The sequence below is a fragment of the Perognathus longimembris genome, chromosome 3 (assembly GCF_023159225.1).
Source record: "Perognathus longimembris pacificus isolate PPM17 chromosome 3, ASM2315922v1, whole genome shotgun sequence".
Taxonomy (NCBI): Eukaryota; Metazoa; Chordata; class Mammalia; order Rodentia; family Heteromyidae; genus Perognathus; species Perognathus longimembris.
The window spans coordinates 37,674,165-37,698,280 of NC_063163.1; the positions used below are offsets into that span (position 1 = coordinate 37,674,165).

A 24,116-nucleotide genomic window follows, 5' to 3' on the forward strand; every position below is an offset into this window, starting at 1 on the left:
CTCTCTCTCTCTTTTTTATTTTTTTTTTGCCATTCCTGCAGCTTGGGACTCAGGGCCTGAGCACTGTCTCTGGCTTCTTTTTGCTCAAGGCTAGCACTCTACCACTTGAGCCACAGTGCCATTTCTGGCCTTATCTGTTTATGTAATGCTGAGGAATTGAACCCACGGCTTCATGCATGCTAGGCAAGCACTCTATCACTAAGCCACATTCCAAGCCCCTCAGTTCATTTTTTAAATGACATATCAAGCTAAGAACAGAGGTGATGTGAATTACCTGGGAATGGGGATATATCTGAGTTTCTTTGATTGAAGATCAGTAACTTCTATATAACCAGCTGTCTCTGGGGGGGTGACACCTGCAAATGAGTTAGGACATGAATCAAATTTTAAATGACTGTTTAATACCAAAGCAGGACCCAAGAATGCTAAAAGCCAAAGGAAGTCAAGAGCGGAATTTTGGGACCTATTTGATAAGACACTAGGCCAAGCCCAGTTGTCTTAAATAGACTTTGAAAATTATCACTCCTTCAGGGAAATACAAGGATGGTTTAAAAAAAAAAAAGCACTTATTAGGCTGTAATTCTTTACTATCTGAAAATAACCTGTTGTTCATTCCTACTATCTTTGTTTCCCTAAATGGGTCAATGATTCGGCAGTTACAGTTTATTTGAAAATATGTTATCATCTGAATTCTGTCTTCTATTTTAGGATATCACAATGTGCTTAGTCGCAATTGTACAGTGGCAGAATTAGCACTCAGTTTATAGCAGACTAACCTGCTGTAGAGTCCTGGCTCTCATGTTTCCTAGCTGTGATACATTGGTTGTTCTGTTTTGAGAGATGAGGAAGCAGAGGTTTTCCAGAGGTAATGTAACAGTGGGACTTGCTTGAGACCACTTAGCTGGACAGTACTGGAAGGGACTTTGTTCCACACAATCCCAACTTGAGCTGTGTTTAGGTTAGTATCTATTTATAAAATAGCCCCATTAAACATAATCTTGGCAACTAAGACATCTGAAAACAAAACAAGACTTATCTATACCAAATCTATGTCTTTTTTAAAAAAAGTTTTTGATCTCATTTATTACCCATTGAGGTATTTCTTTTTTATATATATTTTTTATCAAACTGAATTACAGAGAGGTTACAGTTCCAAATCTATATCATTAAAGAGTTTTGCCTATGTTCTGTTTTTCTGTCTTTATGCCTACCTATCTAATTTTTATTATAATTTCACACTAGAATGAGATGTCTAGAATGTCCACACTGAATTCATTTAACCTTGTTCACAAATAACAAATGAATTTTAATTTCATGTTTGAAGTTGAAAGTGTTTTTAAGAGGAATGCTGAAAAAAATAACAACATTTCTCTTAATTATTCAAGACATGTTTGAGTTTACTTTGTGCCATATATCCCAAGAAAAACTTGGGAAGAGACAGAAAGAGATGTTGTCTTAAAGTACTCACAAAATAAGAAGGAAGATTCCCTTTTATTCCTTTTAAAATAGTTTATATTAATTATACTAAATGTGAATTATTACTTCATTTTCATAATGTATGGAAGCACTGCCTGTATTTTCCCCATTACCCACTTTTATCCCTATTCCTTGTTGTCTTTCATGTCTTTTTTTTCTTCTTTTGTGCTAGTCCTGGGACTTGAACTTAGAGCCTGGGTGCTGTCCCTGAGATTCTTTTTCTCAAGGCTAGTGTTCTATCACTTGAGCCATCATAGATCAACTATCTACTTCTGGCTTTTTCTGTATAGTTTAGTAGAGATAAGAGTTTCATGGACTTTTCTGCCCAGGCTAGTTTCAAAGTGTGATCCTCAGATCTCAGCCTCCTAAGTAGTTAGGATTACAGGCATGAGCCACCAGCAGCACCTGGCTTACTTTCATATCTTTTAATTAATTATTATTTTTAGATTCTACACATAAGAGAAAATACATAATACTAGTCTGAGTCTGGCATATATTGCTTAACATGATAATCTCCAGTTCCATCTATTTTCCTATAAACAACTTGATTTTGTCTTTTGTGATGGCCAAATAAATATAGTATATGCAATTTAAAAAAATCAACTCTCCCACAGATGGACACTTAGGCTGAATCTATAGCTTGGCTACTATGAACAGTGCTATAATGAACTTGGGTGTGACTGTATTTCTATTGCCTACTGCCTTTGATTCCTTTGGTTACAAAGCCAGGAGTGGTATAGAAGAATCAGATCAAAGTTCTATTACTAGGTTTTTTTTTCTTTTAAAAATATATTTCTGGGTTGGGAATATGGCCTAGAGGTAGAGTACTTGCCTTGCATACATGAAGCCCTGGGTTTGATTCCTCAGCACCACATATATAGAAAAAGCCAGAAGTGGCGCTGTGGCTCAAGTGGTAGAGTGCTGGTCTTGAGCAAAAAGAAGCCAGGGACGGTACTCAGGCCCTGAGTCCAAGCCCAGGACTGGTATATATATATATATGTATATGTATATGTATGTATATGTATGTATATATATGTATGTGTATATATATATGCGCGCACACACACAACACACACACACACACACACATATATCTACCTACCAACAGTATTGTGCAGAAGGGCACCTTTCTCTCATATCCTTGCTGGCAATTGTTATTGTTTTGATGATGAACATCCTGACTGGGGTAAGATGGAATTTCATTGTTGTTTTGATTTGCATTTCCTTAATAGGTAAAGATGTTGGACATTTTTGTATGTATTATTTGTCCATCTGTATTTATTTGTTTCAAATGTGTTGCATTAATTTCCCCATATCCTTTCTTTTCTTTTTAAGCCATTATGGGCCTTTGAAGAGTTGGAAAGAATTCCATAGTGGAAAATATGGAACTTAAGCCAGGTCTGAGTGGAAGAGAAAGTCAAGGAAAGATAGGTTCTAGGGGGCCAAAAGCTAAAGAGGAAGAGAAGGAGACATTCAGAGAAAGGATGGGTAAATACAAAAAGTTACTGTGTAATCTGACCACCCTGCTAGGCTGGCTGTGCCACATGGCCATAAAGAAAGTGAGGATATCTATTGTAAGTCACATATAATATGCACTGTACAGTGTAGGATATAGGGCAATCTTGGATAAAGGTTCACACATGTATCATATTTGCCAATTCTTGCTACTAAAACCTAGATGAACTAAGTTCAATTATGTATGGATCAGGATTCTTTTCCCAAAACGGCCAGTTATTGATGAGATGACTAGACATGACTCACTAACCAAGTTAAACATTTTGGCTTAAAATCACTTAAAGACATTTCAAAAAAAATGAGAATGTTTTTTATGTTTCCTATGAGAGCAACATAAGCTGACTTATTTTTAAAACCTTTTTTTGTCTAGTTTTCCTTTCTTTTGCTGTGCAAATTGATTTCACAGCACAGAGGTTGAGAAAATGCATTAGTGGTTGGGTCTGCTATTTCAAGGAGAAAGTAAGAAATTTACTTCTGGTATTAAAAAATATTTTCACATATCAGTAAAGGGAATTTGTGGCTTTAAAGCACTTTGGGAAATATTAAAGGGAGTGGTAGTGGTGATAAGCACTTCAAATAATCCAAATTAAAGTTTCTCAATCATTTCAGGATACAAGAATATATACCAAAAGTACCATATGGCTATCCCTGAGCAGAATTCATGAATGAATTAAGGAAGTGAAAACTGTAGACAGGTTTTCCTCCAAACTTATCCAAATGCTTGTCCATTCATTGTAAATGTTTCCACACTGTAGAGAGGATGGAGGCCCAGCACATTTCCATTCCATGATAATCCAGGTGGATTTCAAAGAAAAGTGTAAATTGTATTTACAGATTAGTTCACTAGCCATTAAAGGGAAGGCACAGCTAGAGTGTTGATCGTCCAATTCCCATGAACAGTGGGGACAGTTTATATGCAGGGTGCCAAGGTCAGAAAAAGGTAGAAAGGCTGTCAGGCTAAATAACCAAGAAAAATTTCAAAGGGAAGATGAGATTATGTTAAAACTCATTTCTTCTAGATATTTAATTTGATACATGCCTGTTAGCTACTAGGTTTAATATGTTTCTACTGTATTTATAGACAAAAAAGTGGATATATAATAAAAATTTTCACAATAGCTCAACAGCTACATACATATGATTGTATAAGATGAGGCTAACCAAAATGAACTCCAAGAGATGGAAACACAAGCATTTTACTGTTGTCATTATGTTTAAAGTACTAGGTGAATTTCCTTCGGCGTACCCCCTGTGGTCACTGTATATGATTCTGGTACACTGGATATTGTATATATGCTTATCTAAACTGGGGAAGGGAAAGAAAAATGAAGGAGGGTGTAACAAATATGACAAGCAATGTACTTACTACCTTATTATGTAACTATAACCTCTCTGTACATCACCTTAACAATAAAATTTAATTAAAAAAATAAAAAGTTTCACATTAGGATGCTTCCCAATGACCTCCTTCATGCCCCTTGAACAACTGTAGAGACCCCAGTGTGAGTACAAAAAAAGTTCTTACCGCAGTGCCATGAGCACACACCATGTAGAGATAAAGGAGAGTTTTCCAAACACACGTGGGTCTTTATTGTTAAGTCTCACCTTCTAGAATGATCTACATAAATGTCTAGTTACAAATATCAAGTAACAATGACAAACTAAATGCCCTCTTCCAAAAGCAAGCTGCCCTTAATCACCTTGGTAAATGAGGAGTTGGTAAGTTCTTACCTTTTGAGTAGATGTCCTTTAGAGGGACTTCTCCCGGGGGTAAAATCCTGACTACTTGATTAGTACCTATGAGAGTCACACAATTGCTCTGTCTTGGAGTTCCAGTTCTCTTCTTCCCTCCATAGAATGCTATATCTGTGCCACTCTGTTTATGCAATGATGATGGCCTCTTCCAAGAGTAAACTTCACTGGGGGACTGAGAAGAAAAAAGAAGAAAATAGAGATTGAAGAAAGAAGAAAAGGTATCTCTCCCTTTGAGAGCATCCATACTCTGTTGAATCTGCTTCTGCTTTCCGGCTTGTATATTTGTTTGCTTTTTGTCTGCTTATCTGCTTGCTTACTTATTCAATAAAGCTCTGCTAAGTTTTCTTACAAAAAAAAGCGAGATTAAAGTAATAGTATACTATATTTACCATAAATTTTACAGTGTAATACTTTAAGAAGTTTCACACACATAAGAAAATCACATTATTCCTCAGCCATTTTTAATTTAGTCCAGGAGATGGCTGCTCCACCAATCATTATATTCTAGACAAGTGTGAAATGTATACAAAATTATTTTTTGTTCTGAAATAAATTACAGCTAAAAGAAGATATAGCAGAATAATGTGACAGCGGGTTTGTATCTATAATCCTAGCTATATGTGGGAGGCTCAGATCTGGAGGATTGTGGTTCAGAGCCAGCGTTGGCTGAAAAGTCTATTATGAGATTCTGTCTTCAAAATAACAAATGAAAAACTGGGTTGGAGTCATGGCTCAAAATCAAAGTATCAGCCAAGCAAACAAACCAACACAGTATAAGCAAAATCTACTACACACACACACACACACACACACACACACACACACAAATAATACAAGTTACACAGCTTTAAAGCCCTTGGAATGGCCTTTTCTAACCACATGTCACTGTCTCCTATAAGTTTAACTGTTTTCTTATTCATTACTTTAAAATGTTTAACCATATGCATCTGCCCTTCCTAAGGTTTTAAGGTATATTTTTCCTTTGTTTTCTTTAAGTCTTAAAGTGGTATCTTTCATGTTTAAGTCCTTAACCAATAAGACTTTATTTCAGTGAACAGTGTGGAGCAGGATCCAAGTTCATCCTTTCCCATATAGATAGCTTTTTGACCAAATACCACCAGCCCTTGTCCACTGGTGTCCAATGCGGTCATATAGGCACTCCTCATTCACATGCATCTGTTTCTAGACACTGCCTTCTGTTCTGCTGTGTGTGTGTGTGTGTGTATGTATGTGTACTTTTTGTGGCCTTTACTCTCCCTTTCCCTTCTCTTCTCTTCTCTTCCTTTCTCTTCTCTTTTCAAACTGGAGTTTGAATTCAGGGATGAGTACTTGCTGTCAGGCTCTGGGCCACTTATGCATCGCTCCCAGTAGTATAGTATTTTTTTCCTTTTTTTCATATGTGTGTATATGTGCTAATCCTAGGATTTGAATTCAGGGCTTGGGTGGTGTCCCTGAGCTTTTTTTTTTCTCAGCGCTAGTACTCTACTGCTTGAGCCACAGCTCCATCCGTGACTTTTTTGTGTTTAACTAGAGATAAGAATCTCATGGACTTTTTGTCCAGGCTGGCTTCAAACCGAGATCCTCAGATCTTAGCCTCTTGAGTAGCTACACTTACAGGTGTGAGCCACTGGTGTCTGGCCTTTAACATTATCTTTTATAGAAGTTTTAAATTTTGATAAAGTATATTTAATTTTTTTTTTTTGCCAGTTCTGGGCCTTGGACTCAGGGCCTGAGCACTGCCCCTGGCCTCTTTTTGCTCAAGGCTAGTACTCTGCCACTTGAGCCACAGCGCCACTTCTGGCCGTTTTCTATATATGTGGTGCTTGAATTGAACCTAGGGCTTCATGTATACCAGGCAAGCTCTCTTGCCACTAGGCCATATTTCCAGCCAGTATATTTAATCTATTTTTCCTTTGTGTATTATGTTTGTAATAGTACAGTTTTTAATAGAACTGATCCTTGTCTTTTTTTTTTTGTCTGCTTGGTCTTTTGAGGAAAGGTCTCACTATGTAGTCCAGGCTAGTCTCAAACTCATAATTCAGCTCCTCCAACTTCAGCTCTTCCTTAGTGCTGGTATTAGAGGTATGTGTCACTATACCTGGCCTTCTTTTTGGTTTTGAGATAATGTAACAGGCTGGCTTGGAACTCACTATATAATGGCTAATCTGAAACTTTAATCATTTTAGTCTTTCTAGTTCTGTGATTACAAAAGTGTGCCACTGTGCCTGACTTTCTTGTCTTTTTTTTTATATATAATAAATGGAATTCATTTAATGTTCACTATTGAGAATCATACTTCTAGAATAGAGTTTTTAAGTAGCTATTTTGACAGAAGGTTAAGAAAACCATTTCTTGATTTTCATAATTATATAAAAAGCTAATTGCGGGCTGGGAATATGGCCTAGTGGCAAGAGTGCTTGCCTCCTACACATGAAGCTCTTGGTTCCATTCCCCAGCACCACATATATGGAAAACGGCCAGAAGGGGCGCTGTGGCTCAGGTGGCAGAGTGCTAGCCTTGAGCGGGAAGAAGTGAAGAAGCCAGGGATGGTGCTCAGGCCCTGAGTCCAAGGCCCAGGACTGGCCAAAAAAAAAAAGCTAATTGCAAGGTGGCATACTCCTTAACTAATAGTTCTATAAATAATACAAAGAACCTCACATAGAAGCAGAAAGAAGGTAGTATAGTAGAAATAGCATGAGTTAGAATGTTAGTCACACTTTAGCTCAAGTCTAAGGTCCCTTATATAAGATCTTTTTCCCTAGGGTGACTTAATTTATCTATTTCTTCATCTGCAAAACTAAAAAGCATATTAAACATCTCTCTTCCCTTTCATTAAGGCTGCTGTAGACACATTGCAACAACACATTTCATTTTGAGTTATATTACATAATAGCTAATGCTTTTTATTTAATACTTAGGAAGGCATATGGCAAAGCCCTAAGTCACATCGTATCCACTATTGCAAATGTCTTATATCCTGAAGCACTCAGCAGTCATTAATTACATAAAAATGTTGAGGCATATGGGATTGGTGTATTATCTTTAAATGATTCTATCAGCCCACATAAAAGCTACAAAGGAAATTATTAAAATTAAATGCTTCATCAGAACACATGGAGCTATCTAAGGTTATTAGATGATAATCTGTACTGAAATGAACTTTATATTTCCTTTCTGCAGATTTTCATTAGAGGAAGACAGTGTCCAGTTTCACCCAAAGTCAATTATAAATAGCCTCACCTTTGCAGATAACCTAAGAAACAGCAGAAGGGCATATTTAGGAGAAAGATAAGCTGAGTCCTTACGATAATCTTACCTAGATAATGCCAAAATAAGATAAATCAGAACAAAACTCAAAGGAAAGTGAATTGGTGTTCACGAGTGTTGAAATTTTTAGTTTACAACTTGAAAAAAGTCACCTTGAGTATATCAGGCATTGTGTATCACATACTAAATCACATCACTGTATTAGATTATAAACACTAATTCTAAAGGATTAAAACTATATAGGTGAACATTTTTTAAATGACTGACTTCAAATACAGATTTGATTTGAAAATTATTAAGTTTTTAAATTACCCTTCAAATAGGTTTACCTGACTATAGGTCAAACTGAGGGAAAGAAAAGAATCACTAATTTTAAAAGTTGATTCTTACCATGAGATCTGGGAAGCCGACAACTATGGTGGCATAACTATTTTCATCTGAGAGAATTCGGTTGGGAGCGGCAATCTTCTGTCCCACAGCTGAACTTAGATTTTCAGACGATAGTTGATCACTTGAAATTTTATGAGGAAGGCTGAACTCCATTTCTGAAAAAGGTCAGACATTTTAGATATGATATGTTCCTAATATGCATCTCATTTTTGCAAGATTTTATTTTTAACAACTTAAACAGAAAAGAGAACAGTTAAAAAACAATTTAAAGTGCATTAACCAGCTTTTATGCAAGAAAACTGTTTTTACAATCTAAGCATCTTCCCAAAATCATTCCAAATATTTATGGAATTCAAAATTGTGTTAGCCACACATATTATCTATCATTAACAGCTCTTTGCATGGAAAATGTGAAACTGAAATAACCTAGTGTTGGGAAGGAACATTTGAGATTTTTTGCATGAATACTATTCACTTCCCCAAACTATGATGAAGTTAGTAGAAATTCTAATGGTCTGTGGAAGGAAAAATAAAGATGCTATCCTCAATGAGACTGGGAACTCAAATAAAAATAAAAATTATGATTTCTCAGTTAAATAGTTTCAGACACCACTTAAAGGAGTGAGTTTCCTCATGAGTATTTGGAAAGTGGCAATTATTATTTTCTACTTCTAATGTAGCTACTAAGTTTTTTCTTTTGGTATGGACTTCACACAGGGTGATGTTGCTATTCTTCAATGAGTCTAGAGGACAGTATGGGTGTATACATGCACCCACACAACCATAAACATGGAGAACATAGCATTTACCTTGTGTAATTCCAAAACCAGGGCTAGGCAGCTCCTCTTTCAACACATACAATTGGCAAACCCCACTGTTCTCAGATTCAATGTGTGCAGACTTAGTTAAAAGGTATTTCCTGTAAATAAACAAGACATCTAAGTAAAAAGTTTTCCTTTTTTCCAATAATCATCTAGGCAGACCAAGGCCATTAAGAGGTATTCTCTTCTTCAAGACTTTCTAATAATAGTGTGAGATTAATTTGCAGTGTCAGCATTTCATCACATGTTAACAAGTACCTTCTCTACACTGTTGTAACCAGTACTAGCCAAAGACAATACAGTACTACATGTGATCCAAACATCAAATACTTTCTATTATACAAAGTGCACAACCTTATTATCATAGGGCTCTCTATTAGTATGACTGAAAACAGGCAGTTAAATGGGAGCACTACCTCTGATTTGCGACCAGCTGAGGGGCAGAAGTTCTTGGCACTGTAATCCGTGTGTGTGTGTGTGTGTGTGTGTGTGCGCGCGCGCACGCCAGTACGGGGGCTTGAACTTAGGGGCTAGGCAGTGTCCTTGAGCTTTTTTGCTCAATCAAGGCTAGTGTTGTAGAACACCTGAGCCAGAGCTCTACTTCAAGGTTTTTGGTGGTGAACTGAGCTAAGAGTCTCATGGAGTGGACTTTCCTTCCTGGGCTAGTTTTGAACAACGATCCTTCAGATTTCATTACCGGCATGAGCTACTGGTACTAGCTTTTTTTTTAATTTTAAAAGATTTTTTTTAAATGTAGATGTACCAATAGTCAATGTGGCATGCAGGGAACCACCTCTATTTGTTAGCAGAGGGGCAGAAGGTGTCTGCACTTTGTGGATATACTGCATGAAGATAGGAATTCCAAAATTTACCAAATGCCAAGTACCACACACTACCCTTCACTAAGAATAGTACAACACCAACAATCATAACCATAACTATAGGAGCACACAGGGTGAAAAAGACTTCTAAGATGGAGTTTGTGAAATTATATACAAAAAGGCAACAGCTTTAGGATGGAGACTGTAGCTCTTGGAGAATCAAGTAAAAATCTGCTTTGCTACATCGCCAGCTTGATAAGAGCACAGTGAATTCTTAATATTCAAGCAGGAAAATTCCAAATAAATATGGATCATATATAAAAGTAATATTTTTTACTGTCAATTTCAATGTTGTATCCTGAAAGGAGATAATTAGTTCTTTTTAATTTTCTCTTTTCTTGGTCTTTTCATAAATCTCACTTATAGAATTAAAGCCACAGATAGGAACTGTTAAAAGACAGAAGCAAGGAAGAGTGGACAGTAAGAGTGCTGGACAACTGAGGAATGAGTGTGAGCTATAGCAGTCCATGAGCTAAGACATAGGATAGTTTCACCCACTGATTGGTTTTGCTCTCCACCAGAAGCCATTTGTCCTCTGCTACCAGGAAAGCTGCTCTGAGGTTGATGGGAAGTGAGATGGTGTGCGCGCGGCCTTCTAAGACATCCAGTACAGTCAAGCTGTTCCTGTAAAGGTAGAAGAAAGGGGTATCTGAAAGGAAATGGTGAGGATGACGGTTGAGTAACCATGGTATAATCATTTCATGATCTATTGAGCAATCTTAAAAAGAACAGTTTTAAGGTTAGGTAATAACAGAAAAATGTTAGTTGAGACAGAAGAGACAGCATTCTAACTGATGTCCAAGTATGTGTGAGAAGAAAATGAAAAATGACAGCTGCCACATTAGTGGTAGCTGTTAGAGAATTACAAGTCTTATCATCCATGTTAATTTCCCAATGTCCTACACTGTGGGAAGAGTCTTTACAGTGTAAGCATTTGCAATATGTCTGCATTAGTTTAACACTAAATGATTAAAATTAAAACAGGAAGTGGAACAAAATAAGGATCTCATTTTGAAATTGTCTACAACGAAAAGCTCACCCTTTTTCTTTGTAGAATACTAGCCAGTTTTTGTGTGAAAATTCTTTACACATTTTGTAACTTTCCTAAAGGCAAAACAAAACAAAACAAAACATTCACATTACATGTGCTGGATATATTCATGTCTCTTTAGCTATTTTCTTTAAGTAAAGTTTTTCAATGTGTAATGCTCAGAGAAGCTCCTTATCACTTCCAATACATTTAAGGACACATGGGTTAACCTGTATTTCAAAACTTACTGAAAACTAGGTACTAAATACTGCTTAGAAGAAAAATTTAAAAAATGGTACCAAATCTGTTTAGAAATAAGCGTGTTATCTGGTGACTAACCACAAAATTTAACAGAAACAAATAGTTATTTCCTTAGACCTGAATTCATTTATGACAATCTCTATTTTCATAGGTTTTTTTTTTGGGGGGGGGGGGCAGTTCTGGGCCTTCAACTGAGTACTGCCCCTGGCTTCTTTTGCTCAAGGATAGAACTCTGCCACTTGAGCCACAGTGCCACTTCTGGCCGTTTCCTATATATGTGGTGCTAGGGAATTGAACCCAGGGCTTTGTGTATACAAGGCAAGCACTCTTGCCACTAGGCCATATTCCAAGCCCTATTTTCATAGTTTTCAGACCCATAGTTGTTGTCTTGCAAAGCACCAAAGAAGTCTTATTTTGTATCTGACTGGCAGAATGAACTTTCCTAAACTGAACTATACTGTTCACTTATTACCATAATTTAGTTCATAAGCTGAAACATTTATCAGACAGAGGCAATTAGTAATACCACAAAGTCCCAATTATAAGTTTATAGTTTGATTGTGAATTTATTACAAGTGTCATATGCAACTACCTTATAAAGGCTGATATTTACTAGTTCAGTTGTGACTATCTTCAGGTCAGTTTGATGGATGCCAAAAGAACACACTGGTATTTAATTGTACATGTATCTCCAAAAGGAAAAAAAAAATCTCCTAAGGTAAAACACAGAACTTTCTTATACATTACAGATTTTTTTTTTAAGGAAAAGGCACTGAAAGAGATGGGTAGGCATATATCTTTATGATCAGAAAGCTACAGAAAACCCTGGCAATTTGCCAGACAGATCCAAAATTCCTTACACTTTCCTCTTTGCTCCACCAGGAAGATTTCTTAGATGTTACTTCTTCTAAAGGGAGGATGAGACGACGAAGGATTCGGCCAGTGGTATCTAACAAGAGGATAACATTACTCTGGAAATAAAGAAAACAGTGCAAAGTTCAAGATATTTTCCCTTTCTTGTTGTTTAAAGCAGCATCTTGTTGAACTCAGGAAGCTGAGTTCTGAGGATCGCAGTTCAAAGCCAGCCTGGGCAGGAAAGTCTGTGAGACTCTTATCTCCAGTTAACCACCACCAAAAAGCCAGAAGTGCAGCTGTGGCAAGTAGTATAATGCTAAGGTCAACACCTAGGCCATAGCTTCAAGCCCCAGGACTAGAACCAATAAAATAAATAAAAACAAAACCCCCTCTCCCCCTCAAACAAACAAACAAAAGCTCAGCACTCTTTGCAGTTTGATGATGAAAGTTACAGTGAAAGGATGACAAAGATATTGAACTACAACATATCATGAAGATACTCAATTGTTTTCCTTAATAGAGAATTTGTTTGATTGATTTTAGGAAGATATTTGTAGTTATATAATTATATAATTTTTAAAAAGTTTTCTCTTAAAATAAGTCCTTTCTAAATCTAAGCTAGCTAATCCATGATTGTGTTTCACTGCACAGGAACTAAGAGTACAAGACTAATGATTTTTAAAAGTTCATTTAGAGATATAAATTACATTTAGACAGCTTTCTTGAAATCTACCTTATAAGAGGCATAGTTAAAATATCTTTTATTCTTTCTACAAATCTACATAAGGTTGTATTTAAAACACACAAAAAAGTATAACCATAGATTAATCATGGCCCATGACTTTTGTTATATAATCTAGTGAGAGAAATGAAACAAAAATATTCATGGTTCAGTTGAAAATTTAGTGCTTCCTAGTATGGTTCCAAATATATTTTACAAGTTGCATGAACACACTCAGGAGTTCAAACAATATTTACACCACATAGTTTATACCATATACTTTAGATCTTAACTGCATGAGAAGATTTTACTAAGCATGCAGACAACATTTGAATTTCTCCATAAACATTTAAGATGTATCATTCTAAATGCTTCATTAAGAAATATATGATATATTCTTTTAAAAGTTAATATCTAACATTAAAAGTATTATTCAGTGGCATTTGAATGTTTTGAAAATAGCTTAGAACTTTTCTTAAGAAAAAAATATAAATAAGTTAAAAATTTACAAAGCCTCCAATTTAGATTAAACCTTTGTTAATGTAGAAAATTTTTTCTTGGTTGATAAATATGTACAACATTGACATCAATTCTTAGCATTTGAATGACTTGGAATTAAGCCCTAAAATGATGTACTTTTTCCCACAAAAAGATTAAGGTAAAGAATAAGCAAATAATGAAATATATGATTAAACATAAAAATGTTAAGTGTCATTTTCTATTTGTCCTTTTTTTTTTTTGGCCAGTCCTGGGGCTTGGGGCTCAGGGCCTGAGCACTGTCCCTGGCTTCTTTTTGCTCAAGGGTAGCACTCTATCTCTTGAGCCACAGCGCCACTTCCGGCCTTTTCTGTTTATGTGGTGTTAAGGAATCGAACCCAAGGCTTCATGCGTGCTAGGCAAGCACTTTACTGCTAAGCTACATTCTCAGCCCCTATTAGTCTTTTTTAAGGATCTAAAACTACCTTTTCAAGTGTTAGAATGTGTGTAGGTATGGGTGTGTGTGTGTGTGTGTGTGTGTGTGTGTGTGTGTGTGTGTGTGTGTGTGTGTGTCCAGCCAATATATTCAGCCATTGCTGTATTTAGAATTACTTTTATAATTGGAAGCATGAAGAAGTTCTGTGGCTTAGTTCTTTTAGATGTTAATAGTTTTCTTCTGCAAATGACTAATGATATTCTGTTTGAGTTTAAAAATAGAACGTCACGTCACACATGAGTACATGTAACTGTGGCTTTGGCACTGCTTTAAGGGCGGGAATAGAAGCAAGTGAGCGATTTTATTATGTTTGTATTTGACTGGGAGAAAAGTAACCTCTGGATGACCTCTATGTCCCTAAGTCTGAAATTCTAAATGTTGTGCAGATGTAATAAATAATCTCATGGGAGGAGGGAAACGTCTTTATTTTTAGGCATGGCAAAGTTTTCCTTTCCTCACTTAAGACTATATTTTAGCAAAAAACTTTTTTTTTTAACAACTACTTTAACTAGCCAGAGGACTGTGTCTGTAGCAAAACTTTATTTTAGAAAGATCAGGAATGGGTTTATTCATGACAATCCTCAACAATATTTGAGCTTCATTTTCAGTTTGGGCAGAGTGGAGAAAAAGCAAACGCTGGAAGTCTACATTCTTTTATTCTACTAAAGCTATGACTAGTTGTTAGACTTCATAGCTTGGTGCTGCTCATATGGAGTCAAAAGGTTTGAGATCCCAACAGGGCCATGTTATAAGTTAGTTAGCTACAATAATTTCTCTGGGGATGCAGAGATATAGGGAGTCTACAGGACAGACAGGGAGAGTGGATATACCTAGGCACTTGGTTTGTCAGCTTAGGCTATTGAAGCAGCCTTCTGAAAAACTGCTGGAACTTTGGCCAGAGTGATGAGCAAGGTAGCAGGTAAAGGAGCTGGGAGACCAGGCATTAGCCAGGGAAGTCAGGCAGAACTTTATGATGAAAACTTTATTTCCGCCCATGAAAGTCCTTGTCACTGAACAGGGTATTAATCAGCAATGTTGCAAAACAATTGGATCTTTTGAGAAAACAAAACACTTGGTGAGAATCTAAAAATCTGGTATTTTTTACAGAATTCATATATGTAAATTTAACAGTTAATTTGACAGCTGAAAAGCTGGCAAGACTATTTGAATAAATGGTCCAAATAGTTGATTCTTTCAATGATGATTAGTTTACTATATTAAAATTCACAGAGATACCTTGTGTATTTTATGACACTTTCTTCTGGCTAGAGGGCTCAGAACAATGACATCAAGATTTTGTTGGAAATCTGTAAAGTTACAGTTCTTTCTTCAGTTTGATGGAAAGAAATTTTTATTATGACTATTTGGATATGGATGAACTCTGCTTCTAGTAGAAAGTGAAGGTGGAGAAATTCATAAAAACAGAACCAGAGGGGCTGGGAATATGGCTTAGTGATAGAATGCTTGCCTAGCATGCATGAAGCCTTGGGTTCGATTCCTTAGCACCACATATATAGAAAAGGCCAGAAGTGGTGCTGTGGCTCAAGTGGCAAAGTGCTAGTCTTGAGCAAAAAGAAGCCAGGGACAGTGCTCAAGTCCTGAGTCCCAAGCCCTAGGACTGGCAAAAAAAAAAAGGAAAGAAAGAAATTAAGAAAACAAAAAAACAGAACCAGAAAAAAAGCTTAACTAAGAATTCATGATAATTACCTGCACAAGAACTAAAGTTAAAGTTTATTCATAAATAACTGAATGAAAGAGAGTCCTCAAAAAAAAATAAGCTGATGTATTTCTCCAGGGGACTATGAATATGTTATTTATGTAATATTTTACTTTTGATTAGATAGTTTAAAAATAGTTTATCGATAGTATTTTGCTCTTCAAATACAGATAATAGCATTGTCCTTCTTTAATATTTTCCTATTATGAGTTTTTTTAATGTTTCAGACCATAGTACTCTTTTCCCCAAATGCTTGTAGTAAATGAGAGTAGGTAGTTTACTTCTAGTGGGACCGATCCAGTGTGGTTTAGATGTCAGTCTTATTTGACTTTAACCTCCAAAAGCAGGTTTTCTCCGACATAAATATGGATTGCAGTACCTAACTGGACAGTTGGAAACATGAGGTTCTCCTTGAGATTCCCATCACTTGCCTTTCAGGATACCTCCCTGCATTTTGTACCTCTCCTCAATCCTTTATTTTGATTCATTTCCTCCCTGATACCTTTGTATTCTACCACCCCAGAGCTTAGCACTTGGGACTTTCCAATCTATACTTATTCACTCCTCATCCCTTCCTGTGATCTCTTTCAGTTTTGTGACATCAAGTTTAAGTGACATTTATGCATCAATGACTCCCAAATTTTTATTTCCCGTTTTTATCTCTTTGTTGAATTCTATGCTCATTGTTTATCTGGCAGTTCAACAGATCTCAAATTTAATCCAATGTTTTCTGTGGTTCCCTCCTAAATTGATTCCTTCTCTATTAGTTGAGGACAACTCATCCAAATTGCTCAGGCACTAAATCTTAAAGCTGTCCTTAATTCTTTCTTACTCCAAACATCTGCTCTGTTAGAAACTCTTATTTGTTATATTTTCAAAACATACCAAGGACTTATCACTATTTTTAACCTCACTCCTCCAAACCACCATCTCTCTCTTCAATCATTTAGAAAGAAATCTCTTAACTACTTTTCTTCATTCTGCCTTAGCACCTCTAGGATATTTACCACAGGGAAATCAGAGAAATGCTTTACAAATATGTTAGATCGTGCTGTTTTGGTGCTCAAAAGTCTCTAATACTTGTCCCCTTTCACTCAGTCAGGATCTGGAATCTTGGCTGGCCTAGAAGGGTCTACATCTTATCTGCTTCCCATTGCCCCTTCTATCTCATCTCTGCCTAATCAACTGAGTAAACTCATTACTTCGCTTCTCCTCATTCTCATCCTCCAATCACCTCCAACACACTTCCTTAAAGAGAGAGAGGCATGTTCCACCTTTGGGTCTTGGACTGTAAGGTTTCATTTGCCTGAAACACACATTTTCCAAGTGTCTGTTCCCCTCCTCAACCCAATCAAGCTCTTTGTTTAAACATCTCCTTTTCAGTTAGTTAATCCCTGTCTACGTATTTAAAATTGCAATTCAACTTTCTCTTACTTCTTACTGTCTAGCCTCAGACATAATTTTTCTTTATTTTGCTTATTGTCTATCTTCCTGTACTAGATTATAAACACTTTTTTCTTGTTGTTTTGTTCACTGAAGTAATTTCAACAGTAGGTGCAAGATTATGTGTGTGCACATGTGTGTGTATATTTGTGTATATATATATATATATGTATATGCCTGGTATAATACTTGATAGACATCTGGCTGGTGATAGGTATACAGAAACATTACATTATTTTCTATTGGAAAAATACAGGTTAATTAGACATTTAGAATCCTCACTAATTAAAGCAAAGCCTGTCATTTGAAAACAAAACCTGTCTTTTGATCTAATATCATCTGTTTGGAATATTTTTAGCCTGACTCTGAACATCTGCCCTTTATTAGTGAAATCGTAGTGTGCAAATCTACAGAAGTAATAGGTGGAAGTTGAGCATTATTATATAGTGAGGGATGATCTCAGTGTATTCCATTCAGTGGCTCTCTACAGAAAAAATGTCATTTAGGTCTCAACTGTCATTTCCTTAGAGTAGATATCTCAGTACTCCTGTTAGTATTATCCACACTCCTGACCTCCTATATCCTAGGCCCATTACTCCCTTAGACATTACCCTATTTCTATGTAGCACTTAAAATGACTTGAAATTGTCATGTTTATTTTTTGTTTTAGTAGTCTGCCTTTCCAAGAAGAATGCAAGCTTCATAAAAAATTATGTGGCCCCAACTCTCAGTGTTGAGGTGGACAAACCTGACTAACCTGTTTCAAAACTCTTGGTCTCTACCTAGAGGAAGATGGTTGCCTATTACCTACTGGTATTTACTGATAAAATACAACTCTTGACCTTTCCCCAAGCCCTCTCCTTGATCTTAATAAAAGCACGTAAGTTCTGTTATTGGTTTTTCTTCATGCAAGTTACTCTTAGCTGTAGCATGTGAGCAGGCTGGTGTACATTACCTGCTCTTCATGGAGAATAACCTGACCGTTGAGGGGACTTCCTAGTGGTGCCACTGTTACAAAAGGTTGCCAAACTCCACTGGCCATTCTTGGGAAGATGTCAAAGAAGTCCACAAAGAAGACATTTTTTCCAGTCATATCCATAAAATATAAGGAAACAGGATTGCATGCTGCTACATACAGAGTATTTTTTTCATTTTCTGAAATGACAAAGAGTTTTCATTTTGTGATTTGCGACCAATTTTCAGATTGGTCAAGAGGTCTAGTGAAAAATGGAAGCATGAAAATGCATACATAATAGAAACTCAGAGGATGATATGTAGATGATTTGACCAATTAGACTGAAAAGACTATTAGAAATTACTTAGTTTTTCCACTAAATGTAGATAGCATGATGTGGGAATAAGTCTCTATTTGCTCCAAATGCCACACATCTCATGATATCTTCATTGTATTTTTAACAATCCTCAGTGTCAGGAAATTCTTCCTTGCATGATATCAGGGTACTGGATGTTCTAACTATTTTTCCAGAAGGACAATAGTTTTTCAAGCTAATCTTCCATTTTCTTAGATGGTTAACTATGTCTTTAGGATTTTCTTACTATAAATAATTAATTTTTTTTAACATCTTAGTCCTGTGGATTTTTTTTTTCAGTGCTGGGAATTGAACTCAGGACCTTGTATATGGAATCCAATGGCAATCCTATAGATAATAATTTCTAAACTTCTTTTCATATTTGACTATTTCTTATAAAAATCTTCTTTTTCAAGATAGGCCCAATTTCTTTATTTTATTATGTCACTAGTTCTTCAAATTTCTCCTTTTCAATCTAGGCCCAATTTCTTTATTTTATTGTATCATTAATGCTTCAAATTCCAAATGAAATGGGAAGTCAATGAAAATGCAGACTACAATTCAGTAGATCCAGGTGGCTTTCGGGTTCTATCATTCCAGTGAGTTTTCAAAGGATTGGCAAGGTTGCTGATTTGTGACCCAACCTTTGAGTAACTAGATTCTGAACTAAGATTCTCATAATTTCTCATGTAAACATGTGGAGGCAAGGGATTAAGTTTCTCTTTTCAAATAAATCATGGATCAATAAATATCTCTTTTATGGTAGGTACATTTTCTGAACCCAAAATTAAGACACAAAGTATGATATGTTTAAGGTGAGGATAGTACTAGAAAATCTGGACCATATTTATAATATCTTATAAACATGTACACAATACTATATTCATATTATATACTGATACGTATGATAAATGATTACATAGTATACTGTTATTTGTATTATAAATGTGATTATATTATATGAAAGACTTAAACCCCAGGACCACCAAAAAAAATCACAACCAGGGCTAGGAATGTGATTTAGTGGTAGAGTGCTTGCCTAGCATGCACGAAGCCCTGGGTTAGATTCCTCAGTACCACATAAACAGAAAAAAAAAAAAAAAAGAATCACAGCCATCAACAGAAGTGCTAAGGAAGACAGATATTATTTAGGTGATGCTATAAACTGTAAGTATTACAGGCCCAAATATCAGAATCATAGAGTATATGATTTATGGACTTTTAAATTATTTCATTATGAACACAAATAAGGTCAGCCTAACATTTACTTGGCAGCTTCCTAAGCTGTACAGTACAATAGAATACAGCAAGAATGCTGGCAGAAAAGTACTTTATAAATGTATTAACTGTTCTATTGCACGCATTCAGTACCACTGCGTCTTTGGCTTAAACACACAGACATATAATTAACTTCAATTCTAACCAAGAAAGTGCTTTTTTCTTTCACAAATGCAGAATAGGTTTTTTTGTGTTGTTTTGTTTTTAAAAGACTTCCTGAGTTCCTGAAGGCTCCTATGCAACCCTTGCTGCTGACCAGCCTACCTGTGACAGGAGGGAAAGAACAGCTGTGTTCTTGGTGAAGCCTTCCTGAAAAATGCATAACGGGCAGGTTGCTTTCATAGATGCTGCACTTTACTAGCACGAGCCATGTTGTTCATTATCTGTTAGCATTGAACAGAACATTTTTGCAAATGAGGCTAACTAACTCTGTCCAACAGATTTTAATTGGCAACCACAGGGTTGATGGCGGATGGCAGAAGAAAGCTTATGGCTCTATCTTTGCCATTTGCTTGTAATAGTTTCCTCCTTGAGAAACATGATTTTTGGTGATCTAAATAAAGCTTTGCCTGTCTTGTATGAGATTTTACAGCTATACTTCATTTTTATTACAATTCCTTTTCTGTAAACTGCTATTTTTGGTGATCTATTAAAAATAACAAAAAATTCAAACTTGCAGATGTGGATATACTAAAATAAAAAGGTTGAACTATATTGGAGACAGCAAATGAATTCTACTATTCAGGGTCAAATCTGACTAACTAGCCAGGGCTGCCTAGAACATTTGGCTGAGAACAGAAAGACCACAACACTGTTAATAAGAAAAATGCAGCAGCTCACTCGCTGCTTTTACAGGAGTGGTGAAGTGCACTTAGGATACCTAAATAGAAGACAAGGGCCAAAGGTCATAGACTCATACTTTCTCTTTACTAGTGAATACAAAACATCTTAATATGAGCAGCAATCTTTCACTACTAACAAGAAGAAAAGCTCTAAGTGTTTTGCAACATCAATTTATTTGCAATAGCTGACTTAGAAAATGAACAATATTGATAAGACTATAGAGAAACAAATAAGGTACTTTTTTTTTGCCTCAGCAATTTCCATTTTAGTCAAGTTAGAGACTCTCCCTTCCTGCAGTCACTGCTTCTGTTTTTGTCACCCTGGTAACTGACATCAATTGGGGAACCTCTGTTAAAGGTACCCGGGGCACTGCATGAATCAGCAGGTAGTGGCATCACTCCAAAAGTGTGGATGCCAGAAATTCACATTTGTTATTTGTCTTCTTTACAATGAAAAGTTTAATGACTGCAGATCACTTCAGCCTTGGTTTTGTGGTTCATGTAATCACCAAACTAGAATCCCAGCCCCCAAATCCAATGTTTCTCCTTTTTCTTTTTCCCTTCTATTTTTAGCACATTCCTGGGTGTGTTTAACTTTGTGCTACAATTGTAATGAGAAACAGGCATATGCACACAAACTCAGCAGTGCTTATGTGGATTCCATAATAGCATTCTGTTAGGTTGTTACAGGAAATTAGTTCTAAATTATATATAATTGCTGTCCAATCTCCAAATCACCAGCCCTCTCCTTGATGCATACGATTATTTTAAGTTCTTTCTCATTTTAAAAAGTCATTGTAGAAAGAAAAGATCAAAAGAACAAACCAACATACCATGTGATACAGCAATGTCACAGATTAAATTAGTTTCATCCAACGGTAACTTCCAGGAAGCGCATTCTTCAGTAAAGCTTAGGACTCTTCCTTCATGTCTTTCTATTGGATACTCTTGTATGTTTATAGGTACTGGGCCCTATAATAAAATAATTATCTGAATTTGATCAATCACCCTGATATAGAACAGCTAAAGTTCTTCAAAAATATAGAAATTATACTCAAATATTTTATATATTGATTAACTCTTCATTTTACTGTTTGGGATAATATTTATAACAATAATTCCATACTATACATTTATAAATGCTTTCATTTGTGTTATCCCATTTAACTTATTTTTTTCTTACATAATATGTTAGATATAAAATCCTAAAGGATTTCTGACTACTTCATTTCTTGTGAAACTAAGAATCCATTTTGTACTTCATGTATCAAGATGCAGAGTTGTTTAAATCAAGAGAATAATTCATAGCTTAGTAAACCAGGGCCTAATATATTTCTATCATAGAATGATTTTTATATTGTTATAGAAATGCAATGGTTGAATTTGAGTCTTTTATATGAAATGTAGAAAAGTGTGAAATAAAATAGAAATGTAACAATAATCAACAGTATTATTGATGAAAGGTAGAGTATGTTGCATATATTGATCATTATTCAATATGAAGATATGTACTAAGTTAATAATGTTATGTTATGAATATTATTAGGTCTGGATAATTAGACATGACTTCCTGGAAGAATTTTACATCTGTAAGTAAAACTTCAATTACCAGGGCTAGATACTGGCATTTATGAGCCCTCTCCTATCTAGCCTTTACCATGGGGGCTGGAAGACCAAAATCTGTATTTTTCACACTCTCTTCTTCCAATTAAACACAACTGCATGAGATTTAAGCCAGAGAGGTGTTGGGCATCTTCCTGCAGCTACAGCAGCAAAGGAAGCAGTGACAAATGCAAGCAGAGTCTATGCTCTACTCGAGGGATGACAAATTATGCCCCACAGGCCAAGTCTGACTCCACTGTTTTTGTAAATTAAATTTTAGCAGAACACAGCTACATCCATTTGTTTATATACTGCTATGGCTGCTTTTGCATTACAATAGCAGAGTGAAGTAGTCGCAAAAGAATTTGCAAGATCACAAAGCCTACAATATTTTCTTTTATCCATTTACTGAAAAAGTTTGCTTACACAGCTTTCTCTAGCATCAGGGATCTTAGCAGATGAAGAACATTGACCTTGAAACTGTGAATCTAGTGGAGACCTCTGACTTCAATTTCCTAGCATAGATTCATTTCTGCTTGAAATACCGAGAGTGATTTTAATTCCAATTAATTACTAGTAATCTTTTCCTTTACTTTGTCACATGATGATAACAATATGCAGCTAACGACAAGCCAAAAAAATTTAAAAGCACAAAGTTTTAATTCTGTTAGCAAAAGCAAGACAGGTGTTACAAAGAACTATCCCAGTTCTCTGAATATCCTTGGAAAATATGCAATGTACCTGACAAACTCTCCTTAAATACAGATTTATTCTCAGATATTCTATCTGGCCATTAGGAATTGCTAACACTGGGTTCCTCAGAAGTCAGCGTGATTTGGAAGGTGGAGTAGAAGCCCAAAACTAAAATAGAATAGAATAGAACAGAAAGAAGACTAGAATAGAATACAAATGATAGAATGAATATATAACAGAATACCTCATTTCTGAGATTGTATGGATTATACCAAATCTCTCCAGGAAGATAGAAAAAAGTTTGTAAGAGTGAATATTTGAATAGGAAATCATAAAAATGTTAACCTTTATGTCGATATGATGAGTTTCTGCTGGGCACAATAGTTTCTGCATTCCATTTCTTGTCTGACCAATTGTCCAGTAGCCCATGAATGTTTGATCTGGCAGAGGCAATCTGTCAAAGATGATTGAAAAAGTAGGCATTTTTTTCTTATTATCAAGTCATTGGGAAAAATAAGCTAGCTATTACCAACTATACAAATAAATCTGAAGAATGCTTTGTGAGTTATACTTCATTTTATTTAAAAGACCATTTATAAAACTGTGTTGAGAATGGACAGAAAGATGAAAAGGATACCACACTGCATAAACAAGCAAGGTAAGATCTCATACATTTTTATCTTAATGACAAATATAATTAAAGTTAAAGCCTTTTTTCCTTTAGTTGATAAAATATTTAGTAGCTTAAAATATAATTTCCTGGTAAAGTGTTAGGAAGGCTTAAAAATTACTGAAATAATCCATCCAGTTTTTCAGTTTATCCTTTCAAATTTGGAATTATATAACAACCAGCATCCATTACTACTAGGCTCATGTTTGTAACTTGTAGACAAGGGCCACTTCAAGAGCTTTATTTTGGCTTTCTTTTTCTCACTTTATCCATAACATGAACAAAGCAATGCTTGCTTACATGTGTCACTTACCTTTGAACACACCCATGTAACCAAAATGAAACATTACCAGTACCCAGAGCCCTCTTAAAATCATCTTTCATCATTTCTTCCACCAAGAAAGCTATTACCCTGACTTCATGTTTATGTTAAGTGATTTTTTGTTGTTGTTATTAATTTGCTTTTAGAGAAGGAGTCTTTTATTTGCCAGTCCTGGGGCTTGAACTCAGGTTCTGGGCACTGTCCCTGAGCTTCACTGCTCAAGGCTAGCACTCTACTACTTGAGCCACAGCACCAATTCTGGCTTTTTCTGTTTATGTGGTACTGAGGAATCGA

The 24,116-nt window shown here is 35.8% G+C and overlaps 1 protein-coding gene across 1 annotated transcript in view; it reads right to left on the reverse strand.

Annotated features, from left to right (window-relative positions):
* The window catches only part of Vwa8 (von Willebrand factor A domain containing 8), a 258,527-nt gene that overhangs the window by 78,705 nt on the left and 155,706 nt on the right, over positions 1–24,116 (reverse strand). The window contains exons 27-36 of the mRNA XM_048341294.1: positions 23,176–23,284; positions 21,369–21,507; positions 18,061–18,260; positions 12,257–12,367; positions 11,145–11,209; positions 10,604–10,729; positions 9,213–9,322; positions 8,404–8,558; positions 4,723–4,918; positions 275–356 (exon numbers count right to left, since the gene is read on the reverse strand). Coding sequence (XP_048197251.1) covers positions 275–356; positions 4,723–4,918; positions 8,404–8,558; positions 9,213–9,322; positions 10,604–10,729; positions 11,145–11,209; positions 12,257–12,367; positions 18,061–18,260; positions 21,369–21,507; positions 23,176–23,284 — 1,293 coding nt within the window. The remainder of the gene's footprint in view (positions 1–274; positions 357–4,722; positions 4,919–8,403; positions 8,559–9,212; positions 9,323–10,603; positions 10,730–11,144; positions 11,210–12,256; positions 12,368–18,060; positions 18,261–21,368; positions 21,508–23,175; positions 23,285–24,116) is intronic.